Source organism: Notolabrus celidotus, chromosome 10 (assembly GCF_009762535.1).
Source record: "Notolabrus celidotus isolate fNotCel1 chromosome 10, fNotCel1.pri, whole genome shotgun sequence".
Taxonomy (NCBI): Eukaryota; Metazoa; Chordata; class Actinopteri; order Labriformes; family Labridae; genus Notolabrus; species Notolabrus celidotus.
The window spans coordinates 26,492,580-26,506,456 of record NC_048281.1 but is presented as its reverse complement, the minus strand read 5'-3'; the positions used below and the strand labels follow the sequence as shown (position 1 = coordinate 26,506,456).

The following is a 13,877-nucleotide window of genomic DNA, read 5'->3' as shown; positions in this document are numbered from 1 at the left end:
TAGTTGAAAGGAGCCGCCAATGGCTTCGCTGCTGTCACTCCCGGGAGCATTCTCTCTACACTAGAGGTCTACACAAGCGGCAACCTCCAGCCGCGAGAACTGAAGCCAATACGGAAGTGTTAAAAACTGCAGTTGATCGAACGCCCGCTTGAAGCTGGCTCCGGGAGTAACTGAAACCACATACACACCCATTCAAAAAAGAGACAGATCTTTACAGCTGAAATAAACAGTTTTACAGCCTGGTACAAAAAATGAGTTTAATGTGATGAATCTGAATAGCTAATTTCTCAATCAGCACACACTGTACGGGGTCGAATTTTCTCAATACCCTGCAGTTTTGAAGATATTAAGATTATGAGTTTTCCATTATGAGAGGCACAGCTGACTTGACTGACTGGCGGTAGCTGTTGGGGAGGAGGCTCAAAGCCTGCCTCTTTACCTCACACTAGCTCACCAGCAATTAGATTAAGTTCAGCATTTCCAATATGGCTCCCAGCGATGATTGACTTCAAGACATCGCTTCAGAAACAGATGGGTGACGTCATGGATACTACGTCCATTAATTATACAGTCTAAAGGTGTGCACTCTCAAACGCTAGTTTGTTTTTTAAATGGGTTTCCTTCTAAAAGCCGGACAAGTGTCAACATATTAAGAATAGAGAAGCGCCAGAAGAGATGACGGAGAGTGACGGGGAGTATGAGAGCAGGCATATACGGACAAGAAAGTTGAGTATAGAAGAGATATTGAGATATTCGTTTCAAGGGGCGCTGGTTGCCTAGCGGTCTAAGTGCCCCACGTACAGAGGCTATAGTCCTTGTCGCAGAGTTCGCCTGTTTACACCTGGCCGCGACCATCTCCTGCATGTCTTCTCCCACTCTCTGCTCCCCATGTTTCCTATCTCTCTTCAGCTGTCCTATCAAGTAAAGGCTTAAAAGCCCCCCCAAAAATAAGAAAGTAAACAAAAAAAAAAAAAAGATATTCGTTTCAAGTTTGTGCTGGAAGTCAAATGTTCTAATTGTTTGAAGAGAGACTTTCAGCATGTCCACAAACAGGTCGTCTTGAAACCTCTCAGCTAACGTCTGTACATCCTCCCAGAGCGACGGCCAACATGTCAGAGCTTTGGGTGTAGCAGGCGTTTGGGCGATAATGGACTTCCGGCTAAGGCTCCCTTGTTTGTGTGTTTCCTTTGTTTACTGTCTGACTGGATACTCGAGAAGTGATATGGAGTTTGAGTTCAGAGACGAGCCTTAGTGCAGATTGTTAGCTGTACCTGCTTGCAGATGTTTGTTAATAGACAATAATTAAACCTAAATTGCTGCAAGATGTCTGCCAACGGGAGACAGTATTACATTATTATTCGCCTCTTTTTCTCTTCACACAGACAGCTTTTCACTGTATCTAACCAAAGCTTGCTGAAACACTTGTGGATGAAATTTGTGAAACAGAGAGATGGGAATGACATGCCGCAAAAGGTTGTGGCTAGCGACTGCCATGACAAGGACTGTAGCCTCTGAATATGGGGTGCATGCACTTAAACCACCAGGCCAAACCGGCACCATAGATTGTGCATCCTTTTGCAGAATGTGCACATAAGGATTGGTCAACAGGTTATATGTTATTTACCAATGGAGACGATGTTGCTGACATTCAAGGTAGGGCAGTCAAAGGAAAAAACCAAAGAAGTAGTTAACACAGCCCTACAGCGTAGCATCACAAGATCCTATGGAGTTTCCCTCTACGGTAGCTGTCAATCAAAGCAAACCCAGAAGTAAAACCCTGTTTTTTAACCTCTAATAACTAACGAAAAAGAAACTTTTCAGAAAAAAGTGGCCTTGAACACAAAACAGTCAAATAATAACTACATATCACCACAACATACAGATGTGAGAAACATTCGTACAAGGTGTATTTATTTTTTAAAGTTTGACTGCAGCCCCATTTAAATGAATGGGGGAGACAGCGTTTTTGACCTATACTACAGCCAGCCACTAGGGGGCAGACTTTGCTGGAAGCTTCACTTCCAGCCGAGCGAGATGCATCCCTGGTCTTGGCTCAAATGAAACAGTCGTGTGTGGCTTGTGTCTCTGTCTTCAACCCAACTGGAACCATAGACTGTATAAAATATGGGCGTAGTATCCGTGACGTCACCCATCTGTTTCTGAAGCACTGTTTGAGGCCAATTGTCGACGGCAGCCATATTGCTGCTGTTGAGCGATTGAGACATAAAGAGGCGGGCTTTGAGCCTCCTAGCCAACAGCTACAGTGTTCCTGCCTGTCAATCAAGTCAGCTGTGCCTCTCATTGGAAGACTCGTAATCTCAATATCTTCGAAATTGCTGCGTTAGAAAAAAATCACCAGTGTGTGCCGATCGAGAAATTAGCTATCCAGACTACACTCGTCTTTTGTACCAGGCTGTAAACATGTTTATTTCTGCTGTAAAGATCGTCTTTTTTGAATTGGTTTGTATGTGGTTTCCGGTACTTCCGGAGCCAGCCTCAAGCGGAAACTTGATGAACTGCAGTTTTTAGCACTTCCTCATTTGTCTGATATTTTTAGACTGGAGGTTGCCGCTTGACTGGAACAAAGGCATATGTTAAGTAACGCTGTTGAAATGACTACTTAACATTTTCACTCTTCCCAATGTTGTACATTTACTAGACTGCTCGGCTAAACTAAAAAGTGTTGCTTAGACTAGTAAAGGGATTTATGCGTAGCTAGTGTACTTATTCTCTTTGACCAACCAGGAGCGTGAGGGCTTTTTATGTCACTCTCTAGTATTGACACAGCACGCTTGGAGTCACCGCCAAAATGGTACCAAGAGAGTACCAGGTACTCTGTGCAAAATCGAAAACAACAGAGTTTCAGTTGAGCCCAGTTGAGAAGAGCCTCATCATGCGGTGGAAATGAGCCATTAGGGAGAGAGAGTTGAAACCCTGACTCATTTTTCCGCCCTTGATTGGCCAATCATGTCATGAAGTTGGAGTGAAAGTTTCAAGGCACAGAAATGGTCAGACAAAGCCTCCCTGTAATTTGCCTTCTAAATGTGTTAGAAAAAGAGGGTCTATCAAGCTATTGGACCATCTGACAGGCTCTCCTAATGGAGCATACAGTCCTGAGACTGAAAGTAGCACTTTATAGTGATTCACACAACCCAGAGGCTTGCCTGCTTGTTTAGCATTTAGCATGTGAATTACAAAAGGAGCTTCTTTTTCCCCACCATACTGCTGCGTGACGGAGATGTTGCGTTGGAGCAACATATTTCCACACATCATTTTTCTTATTAAAGTCCCAGGAGTTCCTTAAAGTTGTATCATATTGAGTGTAGTTGAGCGTGTCAATCAGCTCGTCCTCCTTTTAGTTTGAAGTGTGGGACTTTTATGTAGTTGAGTGGAGTGGAAAATGAAAACAACTGTGCTTCTGTGTCTCGAGGGAATCAGAACAAACATTAATGATTGGTTGTATTCAGCTTGTTGTTCTTGTTTTGTCAGAGGACGTTTGCATAAAGTCGAACATTTCTCAAGTTGCTCATATTGGTTGCTGCTATTCCTCGAGTATTATATCAAAGTGGGCGTCACCGGGATGATATTTCGAAGGTTAAGTTCACAACGAACCTCCAGTGTTTTGGTCTAAACGTGGAGTAAAACAAGCTGCAGGTGTTTCTACATTTATCAACTCGGGAGACAGTTTTCAAGAGTGTAAAACAGCAGCTTAGTGTGGGTGGATCCCCAGAACGGAAAGGAAAAGATGTATTTTCAAACAAAGCCAGCTTAGTGTAAAAATACTCTTTACACCAGCACAAAGAGAGAGAGTGTTAATCTTAGACTCTGTGTGTCTGTTTTCTAGCTGGCTCTGCAGTCGCGGCTGTGTGACAGGACCCGGATCGGAGAGTACCACCCCGGGGCGGTGCGCTACACGCAGGCTGACCTGGTCGACCTCAGCGATGACGACGACGATGACACCAACGTGCTCTTCTACTCCCCTGACATGACCCTGAAAGACAGAGGGCCCTGAGAGAGGGAGTGGAAGAGAAGGGAGAGGAAGAGAGAGAGACAAAAGGAGCACGGAGGAGGGTCAGAGCTTCAGAGAGAGACGCAGCGGATTAGAAACTGAGAAGGAGGAAGAAGAGAGGTAGGGAGGGAAGGGGAGGGAAGAGGAGGGAAGATCGGGGGGACAGCCAGGCAGATAGAAGCCGGAGATGAGCTGTCAGGTTCCATTATTAATCCCCATCCTTTACTATTTAATATCCTAAAGACACACACACATACTGAGCAGAGAAGTGCTCCCTGCTATACTACCATCACAGAGGAGCAGCTCCAGAGATCCTCCTAATGTTAAAGGCGTCTGCAGCATTCTTAAGGTCTTAAAACAATTTCCCTCTCTGCATCGCCCTCTTGACTCTTTGAGTTCTGCAGGAGAAGGAAAAAATGTTAAAGAGTGCAGTCATAACAAGGTGTTAGTTTAGCATTCGCTGCGATTACCTTTTCACTTCACTGCAGGGGGGCGAGGTGAAAAGCAGGCCTTTAAAGAAAGAGCCCTGTGTGTTAGACGTGAGAGTAAGTGTACTGAGATTGGTTTGGGTACTGAATAATTTTCTTGCCAACAGTGTAGCTTCATGAGAGGGGTTGAAACAGACAGGACTCGGAAGGGCAAATAAGTCCCACAGCACGAGTCTCTCCTTCCTGGTGCAGTATTTATTTTCTCTGTATCCTCTTTACATATGGTATTGTTGAAAACTTTCGCACACCTTTGAAATGTTGTTTTTTTTTGTATTTTTTTATGAAATAATACATTTATTTGTTATACTGTATTTATAACAGATCAATGTACCCTCTATATTTAAGTGTACACTCTATTTTTGTACGTGCCTTGGGACTGGAATATGGAGGAAACGCTTCTCATGGTCAGAAACCTGCTGCTCTCCAGAGACAGTCGAGCAGAGCCTGATTCAAGACATTCAGCCTTATGAACAACAAGAACATGTGACAAGTCAAGTACACTCCCACACACACACACACACACACACACACTCACATACGCACGCACGCACACACATGGGAGCAAACACACATTACTTCTCTTGTCAAAGCAGGTTGGAAAAAGATGACACACACACACAAGGAACCCACGACAACAGCCTTCGGTGTTCATCATCTCTCTGCCCTCGTCTTTGGCACTGAGGGGACGAATCTGAGGTGTGATTGGCAGAACAATACCATCAGTTTTTTATTCAACCTCAGTCCTTTTTTGGTTTCGCACATATTCGGGTGGTGTTTGTCACATTTGGTGCGTGCTCCCGCCTGTCAGCTTCCTCTTTGACAAGGTGAACTAATGAACCTACACTTGACCCTTTTTACCCCTAAGGTGTTGAACTTATCAGCTGGGGTGTTAGTGACACCTGAGTGCAACTTCAGTCCACAAGAGCTCCACCACTGTATTACACACACACACTCAAACACACACACTTGCACTATGCCCCTTCCCTTCTCTTGGCACTGCTGCTGCTTTTACTTGACTGTGCACTCCATCAAATAAATGAGCAGGAGAGACATTTCATAACAAAGCTGAGACTGGGCGTGTTTATTTCATTTTCACATTGATGCAATCCCTCATTCCCTCATCTGCCTCCTGTGAGATGTGTGTGTCCGTTTAGGTGCATGTATGTGTGCCTTAAGACATCTTTTACACCTTGGCTGCTTAAATAATGGATATTAATTATTGCTCGGACCCTGCTGGCCCCCTTTCCGTGTCTCCAAATCTGGTTAACTGGATTTTGATTAATGAAATATGCGCTCCATGTCCTCCAGAAAAAACACATTTTTCCTCCTCACACCTCAGCAGCTCTCCCACAACAGCCTCTTGAACGCATTGAGCCCCGCACCCCCTCCGTGTAAAGAGCCCGGGAAATAAGCGAATCTCCCTGTCACGCAAGAAGAATTATTACCCCCCCCCTCATATCGTCGCATGCGCCGTAATTGGATACAATTTAACACCCGCGGCCCACGGGCATGTCGGCAGGCACACTGCCTACTATTAGCTCGCCTCGCCTCGCCTCGCCACCCTATCATTTGTCAGATCTGTGTTTGTGCGCTCGTGGTGCCTGTGTGTGCGTTTATGTGTGTGTGAGTGTGCACGAGAAACCGGAGCCATTGTTGGAGTCCGGCCATGACCTAGCTGTGACGCACGGAAAAGGAGAGAGGTGAGGAAGAGGGAGGGAGAGATAAGAGAGAGGCGACAGAAACAGCAGCTCAGACGGTGAAAAACAAGCTCTCGCTCTGACAGCTCGGAGCGAAAGCGAGGCTGCAGGCCTGAGGGCTGCTTCTGTGTTTCTTGTCGGTCCGGAGCTGCGCAGCTTCCACCGGGAGGGAGCCTCGTCTCTGTTTATTAGAGCCGCAGCAGTATTTACTGTGGTGCAGGAGAACCCCTCCTAAAGTCAGCTCACCCACCGCTTACACTAAATATAAGGCAGCAGAAGGTTAATGGGGAGATTACAGGCTGCATGAACGATGCCTTTAAAGTATAAATAATTGACTTGAAGTGGTGTGTTGCTCTTTATAGCAAATGTTATAATTAGTTACCTTCGCTGTAGGCTGTTGATGAGCACTGGCTTTACCTGATCAGTTGTATGATTGTATGATGTGTTCACTTCCTGTAACAAAAATGAACACTACAGTACATTTTAACCCAAAACAAAAGTTTTGATTTTACTGGGATTGGCCTCGATCAAGGCTAATTTTGTCAACATTTAATTCAAGATGCCCTCTAAAATCGACATGTTCAGTCAAAAAAGTCAAGAACAACCAAACCCACATTTTCTCAATTAAATCCAAGCGGCAACCTCCGGTCTAAAAATATGAGTCCAATGCGGAAGTGTTAGAAACTGCAGTTCATGAAGGCTGGCTCCAGAAGTATTGGAAACCACATACACACCCATTCAACAAAGCCGATCTTTACAGCAGAAATAAACATGTTTACAGCCTGGTACAAAAGACGAGTGTAGTCTGGATAGCTCATTTCTCGATCGGCACACACTGTGAGGGGGGTGATTTTTTTTCTAACGCAGCAATTTCAAAGATATTTAGTTTACGAGTCTTCCAATGAGAGGCACATCTGACTTGATTGACAGGTGGGAACACTGTAGCTGTTGGCTAGGAGGCTCAAAGCCCGCCTCTTTACGTCACAATTGCTCAACAGCAGGAATATGGCTCCCGCCGCCAATTGGCCTCAAACAGTGCTTCAGAAACAGATGGGTGACGTCACGGAGACTACGTCCATATTTTATACAGTCTATGGTTAAATCTCTCGATTCTTTTAGCTGCATCACTGTTCAAAGAGCGTTGCTCAGCTGGCTGACTTTGAATCCGAATGTTGACCTCAAGTGTCCCTCCCTTTTTGGGTTTTCACCTTGAGCAAAATGATCATAGATGCCTATGCCTCTTTGGAAGAATTGAAGATTAAAACGGGTAAAGACACTTTATAAGTTGGTTTCAAGTTCATGATAAGTACCCTATAAACTGTTTTGACAATGGTCCCTTTCAGGAGTGGCTGCAAGCTGAGCTGCTAGGTTAGTATCGGTGGTGTGTTTTTAGCTAAGAATGTTCACTCTATTCTGTATGTTTCAGGCTTTTACAAGGTGCCAATGTATCAAAAGAGTTCTGCCCTTCTACCACAGAAACTGATCTGTAAAATCAGTAATGCACTAAATAGAAGGGTTCAATTTTAAAAAATGAGTGTCTGATCAACTGTCTTCAGCTGTTTGGGACTGCAAGCTGAGCTGACCATGATTTTAACAAACCAGCTGCCAAAATCCCTTACCGGGTTCAACTTCTAATCATTTCCACACACAAAAAAACAGGCTGTATGTGAGATTGACTCAAAATGAAAGTATGTGAAGATGACTAATTTCTCCTCCCCAATAGCTCCACCTTCATTGGGTTTCATCTTTTTTGCAGGTCCTGTGTCAAAATGAAGTTTGGAAAGGTGCTCAAAAGTACATTTTTTGCCCCGAGGGTCAATCCTGTATTTTAGTGGAATACCGCAGTTACTGCAAAAAAAAATCCCAAAGTTATCCCAGCATTAAGAACAAAAACAGCAACTTAAAACTTCTGCACCAGTCAGAGAAATAACATAATACAGGCAATATGTCAAATTCATTCTCAGGGCATTGCTTCAAGTCTATGAGCTGAAATGAAAATAGGCTTGAACATAAAACGTGTTTCAGTAGAGCTTACTCAAAGTGTTTTTGGTTTCGAAAGACCTCAAAAGACTCGAGGTCATCATATCATTGGTTTCAAGGCTTGCCTGAGAACGACATGACATATACATTCCTGTCATATTCAAATGACATGAGTGCTGTTTGAATATATCTCAACCGTGAGTTTCTACGCGGTAGCAATCTTGAGACTTTTCACTCGTATGTGTTTCTTTTTCGCTCAAATCCCCAAAAAGATTTTTACAATTTTGCATAGTTGCTGTTTTTGACTATATTGGCCCCTGTGCAGATCTTTACCTTCTGGTGAAAAATATGCAGACTTTCATTCACTCTTAGACATTTCAGAAATTGGCCTACTGAAAATTCCCCCAGCAGAAAGCCCCCACCCACTTCACTTTCTTGTCACTAACCAAACACAGTGCATTTTTCTGATCATTTGAAAACTCAGCAAAGCTCTACAGTTGTTTTCATACTTTAAAAACAATGTTCCCACATCACTGTCTCAGTTAGGGCTGTGATTCAAATATCATGATTCCTAATTAATCTGATATTTATTCTCATTTAAACTGATCAATATAGCCTGTAATGCAAATCAATCAATTTTTCTTACAAAAAATCATCCCAAAGATATTTAGTGCTACTCCCTGGGTCATCACCACTTTGACCTTCTGCCCTCCGGCCGACGCTTCAGAACTCTGAGTACCAGAACACCCGAGCAACAGAGCAGCTTCTTCCCTCAGGCCGTATCCCTCAAGAACAATCAGACAGTAAACCACTAAAGACCCCACATCACATATATGTGCAGTACTTGATTTCTGGTGCAATACCTCTTAGCCATGTGCAATATTGTAAATTATTCCATAAAATATTTTATTATTATGTTCATCTACTACATGTGCACTCTGGCTTAGGCTAATTTAACTTATTTCATGTCTTTAAAAGTCCTTCTATACCTTTCTTTGTACAGATATTATGTTTATTTGTATTTAGAATTTTTGGATTTGTGTTTAGGTTAATATAGGCTATTTATTGTCCTTACTGTCTTGTTGTTAAGTACCAGTGCGAGCTCACTTGGCAATAAAGCTATCTTGAATCTTGAATCTTGAATCTAAAAGGAGAACAATAACATCTAAGACATTCAACAAAGTAGGCTAAATGTCTGCCCTTTGACAAAAAATGACTGGCCTATTCTATGGTGAAAAAATACACTCCCTAATGCCATATATTTGAAACTGTAGTCTGAAAATATACCAAATGACCCTCAAAACAATATATTTAATGTGTGCAAAATCCCTTAATAATGCACCCAATTCCCTGAAACACGACCGAGAAAATACCCCTGTTGTTAATGACCCTTTATATCTCCCATATATTGTAAGTTTAATGCTGCTCCGTCCCTTCTTGCTGTCTCATATCAGCTCGGCCGTGCTGCTGCTGCTTCTCTCTGAGCGGAGTGCAGCAGCGCGCGGAGCTTTTCCTGCGCTACGATCCGGCCCCTAAAGAGTTAAACTAATCTTTCCCTCTACCCTCGCTCTCTCTCTCCCTCTCTCTCTTTCTCTCACTCTCTCAACACACATACACACACACAGGCTGCCACCGCCCCAGATAACAGAGGGGCGCCTCTCCCCAGCCAGCCAGCCTCCGCTAATCGCAGTGGCAGGAGGGGGGAGTGGAGTGCCGGCGGCCTCTCACAGCGCTGGGCTTTTTATTGACGCTGCCTGCCTGTGTGTCATCTGAGTGGATGTGTGTGTGCGTGCAAGGCCGTGCATGCTTGTGGGTGCGTGTCAGAGCGAGAGGGCTATAAAGAGGAGGGTGTGTGTTTCCCTCTCTGCGTGTATGTGTGTAAGCGTGTGTGTGTGTGTGTGCGCGGAAAGCAGGGAGAGGCGGGGAACTGGGAGGGTGGGTGGCGAGGTTATGAGCGGAACTCGACAGAGGCCGACAGACGAGAGAGGAGGAGGAGGAGGAGGAGGAGGAGGGGGGAGGGAGGAGGGAGAAGGAGGGGGAGATCTTTCTTGTGCTGCGCTGAGAGCCGCCACCGCTTCTCCTTCCTCTCAGATAAGGTTCGTTTGAAGGTTTTAATCTTTATTCCCGTTAAGAAAATGACATTTTTGCTCGCGCTTTTTTGGAAAGAAGTGATCGGCGCTCATAATCCCCAAGGTCGGACTGAGACAACTGTGATAGATCGCATTGGTTATTCTATGTCACGGGCCCACTGATTGATTGCATCGATGAATTTAGCAGCCTATTGATTAGAGCTTAATCTATAGGTCTCTCACTGCTCCAATAATCTCTCTCCCTCTCTTTCTCTCTCCTCGCGAGCAGCAGCAGCAGCAGCAGCAGCAGTATTTGGCTCGCGGCCACGCTCGCCCTGCCGCGCCAGGCTGTAATTATCCCCGGTGAGGCCGCGCTAACGCAGCGTGGCGCGCCTGTGGGGAACCGGTTAGCTCTACAACACCGGTGGGGGGGTGCATGAACGTGCGTGTCCCCCCTGCGCGTGCTCGTTTGAGTGCGTGTGATATTGTGTTTGTGTGACACAGGGAGAACATTGTTGCCTGAATCAGAGGGTTTTGCAGGTCCTCGCATGAACCTTAAGAGGTTTTTTTTTTTGATAAATGAAGGATTATAAAACAAATTTGAAGCAACTGATGTGCTCCATTTAAAGTCACCATTGGTTACCATAAATACAGAACAAGTCCTCATAAACATGTAAAGACTGGATGCCTTTACAGTGAGCAGTGGTGGACAGTAACTGAGTAAATGTAGGCCTACTTGAGTACTGTACTTTAGTACATTTTTGGAGTATCTGTACTTTACTTGAGTATTATTTTTGGGGGATACTTCTTACTTTTACTCCACTACATTCAGAAGACAATTATTGTACTTTTTACTCCACTACATTTCTATCAGTGCTCTAGTTACTCACTACTTTCTTTTGAAGTCAGTCATGAATGTCCTTCTCTTCTCTGAAATCTGATCCTAAGACAGTAACATGTGTTTGTGTAGTTCTGTTTGTCTCAGTGGTTTGGTCATACCTGTATATCGTGCATCTCCATGGTTTAACGTGGAGCAAACACAGAGCAAATTTCACTCAGATCAGGCACTTCATTTAGAGGTGGTAATGATGGCTATAACTATCCACCTGAGCCCCCATGGACATATCTTCAGCCTGTGTTTGAGGTTTTTGAAATGAAGAATGATACGTATCATTTGAAATGTTCACCTTGTTTCCCACTCTGCCCAAACATACATTCACTGTCCAACTTGAGAAAGCGTGTTGAGCTAACATTTGTTTAATTCCAGATGAACATTTCAAACTAAGTTGTCTGTGCTTGGAGTAACTTAGTGTCTGTTTTTATTCCATGGTATTGTTTTGAGAGATTTCAAGTAATGGTTTCTAGATAAACATAACACATGTATTCTTGACTGCACTGATATATTGTGAAAATACAACATTTTGAGATTTTTTAAGAAGTACTTTGAATACTGAAGTATTTTTAAAAGCAAGTACTTCAGTATTTTAACTCAAGTAATAATCTGACAGAGCAACTTTCACTTGTATTAGAGTAACATTTGACCTGGGGTATCTATACTTTGACTTAAGTAATGAAGCTGTGTACTTTGTCCACCACTGGTTACCATAAATACAGAACAAGTCCTCATAAACATGTAAAGACTGGATGCTTTTACATGTAACAGTGAGACGCAAAAGCAGCATTGTACGTGAGTTTTTTGAAGGTGTGTTCCAGTCAACATGCATTGATTTTCCTCGTGCACAAGTCCAAGCATGTGCATGCAAGTCAGTGTTCAGGCAAGTTTCGGTGCATGTGCGTGTGTGTGAGTGTGTGTGTTGCAGTAAGCGATCCATAACGATCTGCAGGTGGATTGTGCTGATTAGTACCGGCTGCTGTGGACTGAGCTGCGTGCAAAGAGCTTCCTGCAATCTGAGCCTGCCGACTGCGAATGCACGCGCCGTGTGTGTGTGTGTATGTGTATGTGTGTGTCGGTTTGAACGCTAGCAGCAGGCAACCCTTTTCCTAAATGTGTGTCAGTACTAAGTGTGTCTGTGTTTCGAGGGCAGCACGTGCATTTTTGGCTAAATGTGTGCAGAAGGTGTGTAGGTTTGTGTGCACACGTGAACTTGCCCTGGATACGTGTGTGTGCGTGTGAGTGTGAGTGTGAGTGTCTGATTGCAACAGCAGATGGTTGGATCACCGTGACCTCCCAGAGCGCGGCTCCCTCCACGTTGTGGTTCACGGATTTTTTTTTTTTTGGTTTTAAGAGAAACACCGATTCATGAATTCCTGACAGCCCCTCACAGTGACAGTCAGAGGACATTGGAACGCACTGAAACACGCATTTTCTCCCCCATTATCCACCACGATCGTTTCCAAGGGCACATGCTGTTCTTCGGCTGCCTTTTTCAAACCACAAAGTTCACACACAGTCGTAAAAGTGCAGCCATAAAAGACGCCGCGCGCTCTCGCTCTCCAGACCTGTTTTGTGTACGTCACTTTCAGACTCGCGGTTATCTGCCTAGGTGTTTCTGTCTGTCTATGTGTGTGTTTTTGTGTGTTGAGCGTCAGAAACTCAGTTTGCCTTGCGGTCCCCCGGAGCAATATTCATCCTAATCCAGTTTTCCAGTGAGTGATGGAGCTGTGAGTCAGAGCAGGGGGGAGAGAGGAGGAAGCCCCTGTGTTGTGTGTTGTGCTTCCTCTTGTCTCTCTGCATCCAACACCGAACACCCATCTGACCTTTAAACGCGCTTATTAGCCGAGTGTGACGTCAGCACGAGTCTGTTTTTATCTGCTTTGGGGTAGGAGTTTGTCTTTGTGTTTCCTGCATTCATTGGGTATAGTTTATGTGAAATGTGGTGCTTTTCTCAGGCTGTTGCTGACAAGACTCAGATCTGTACGGTGGCACCTGAAGTGCAAATCACAATGGCAATTCAGAAAACACATCTGCAGATCAGTCCAATCAGTGACGAGTCATGTCCCCTGAGGGTACCTACTTCCGGTTTGGTTCGTGCCATAGTGTTTTCTGAATTGCTGTTGTGTTATCTTATTTGCCGTAGTGTCTTCTGAATTGCTGTTGTGTTTTCTGAATTGCTGTTGTGTTTTCTGAATTGCTGTTGTGTTTTCTGAATTGCTGTTGTGTTTTCTGATTTGCTGTTGTGTTTTCTGAATTGCTGTTGTGTCGTCTGATTTGCCATTGTGTTATCTGATTTGCCATTGTGTTATCTGAATTGCTGTTGCGTTTTCTGAAATGGCCGTAGTGTTTTCTGAATTACCGTTGTGTTTTCTGAATTGACGTAGTGATTTCTGATTTGCCGTTGTGTCGTCTGAATTGGCGTAGTGTTTTCTGATTTGCCATTGTGATTTGCCCTTCAGGGCCACCGTAGATCTGCACCTGAATGCATCTGAAATCTGTTCATTGTCCTGTATTTACACTAACAACTCTCACAGTAGGGGTTTTAGTAGAACAGGGTTGCCAGGTTGGATCCTACCTGCAAAAATCTGGGCAGAGGCAGTGAATGGGACATATGGTCGTACATTTGAGTATGACGTGCACATTGCCAAGGCTAAAGATGGTGGTATGCTTCCTGGGGAAATACATGTTGGCATATAAAGGACATGTTAGCAGAAACAAACAGCACTGTTTCGACTGCAG

The 13,877-nt window shown here is 44.2% G+C and overlaps 1 protein-coding gene across 2 annotated transcripts in view; it reads left to right on the top strand.

The window, feature by feature from the left end:
- si:dkey-100n23.5 (cyclic AMP receptor-like protein A) overlaps window positions 1-5,561 on the top strand; it is a 79,174-nt gene extending 73,613 nt beyond the window's left edge. For both annotated transcript variants that reach the window (XM_034694463.1, XM_034694464.1), the window contains one exon: window positions 3,845-5,561. In XM_034694463.1, the coding sequence (XP_034550354.1) occupies window positions 3,845-4,012 (168 nt within the window). In that variant the 3' untranslated portion in view covers window positions 4,013-5,561. The remainder of the gene's footprint in view (window positions 1-3,844) is intronic.
- The last annotated feature ends 8,316 nt before the right edge of the window (window positions 5,562-13,877 follow it).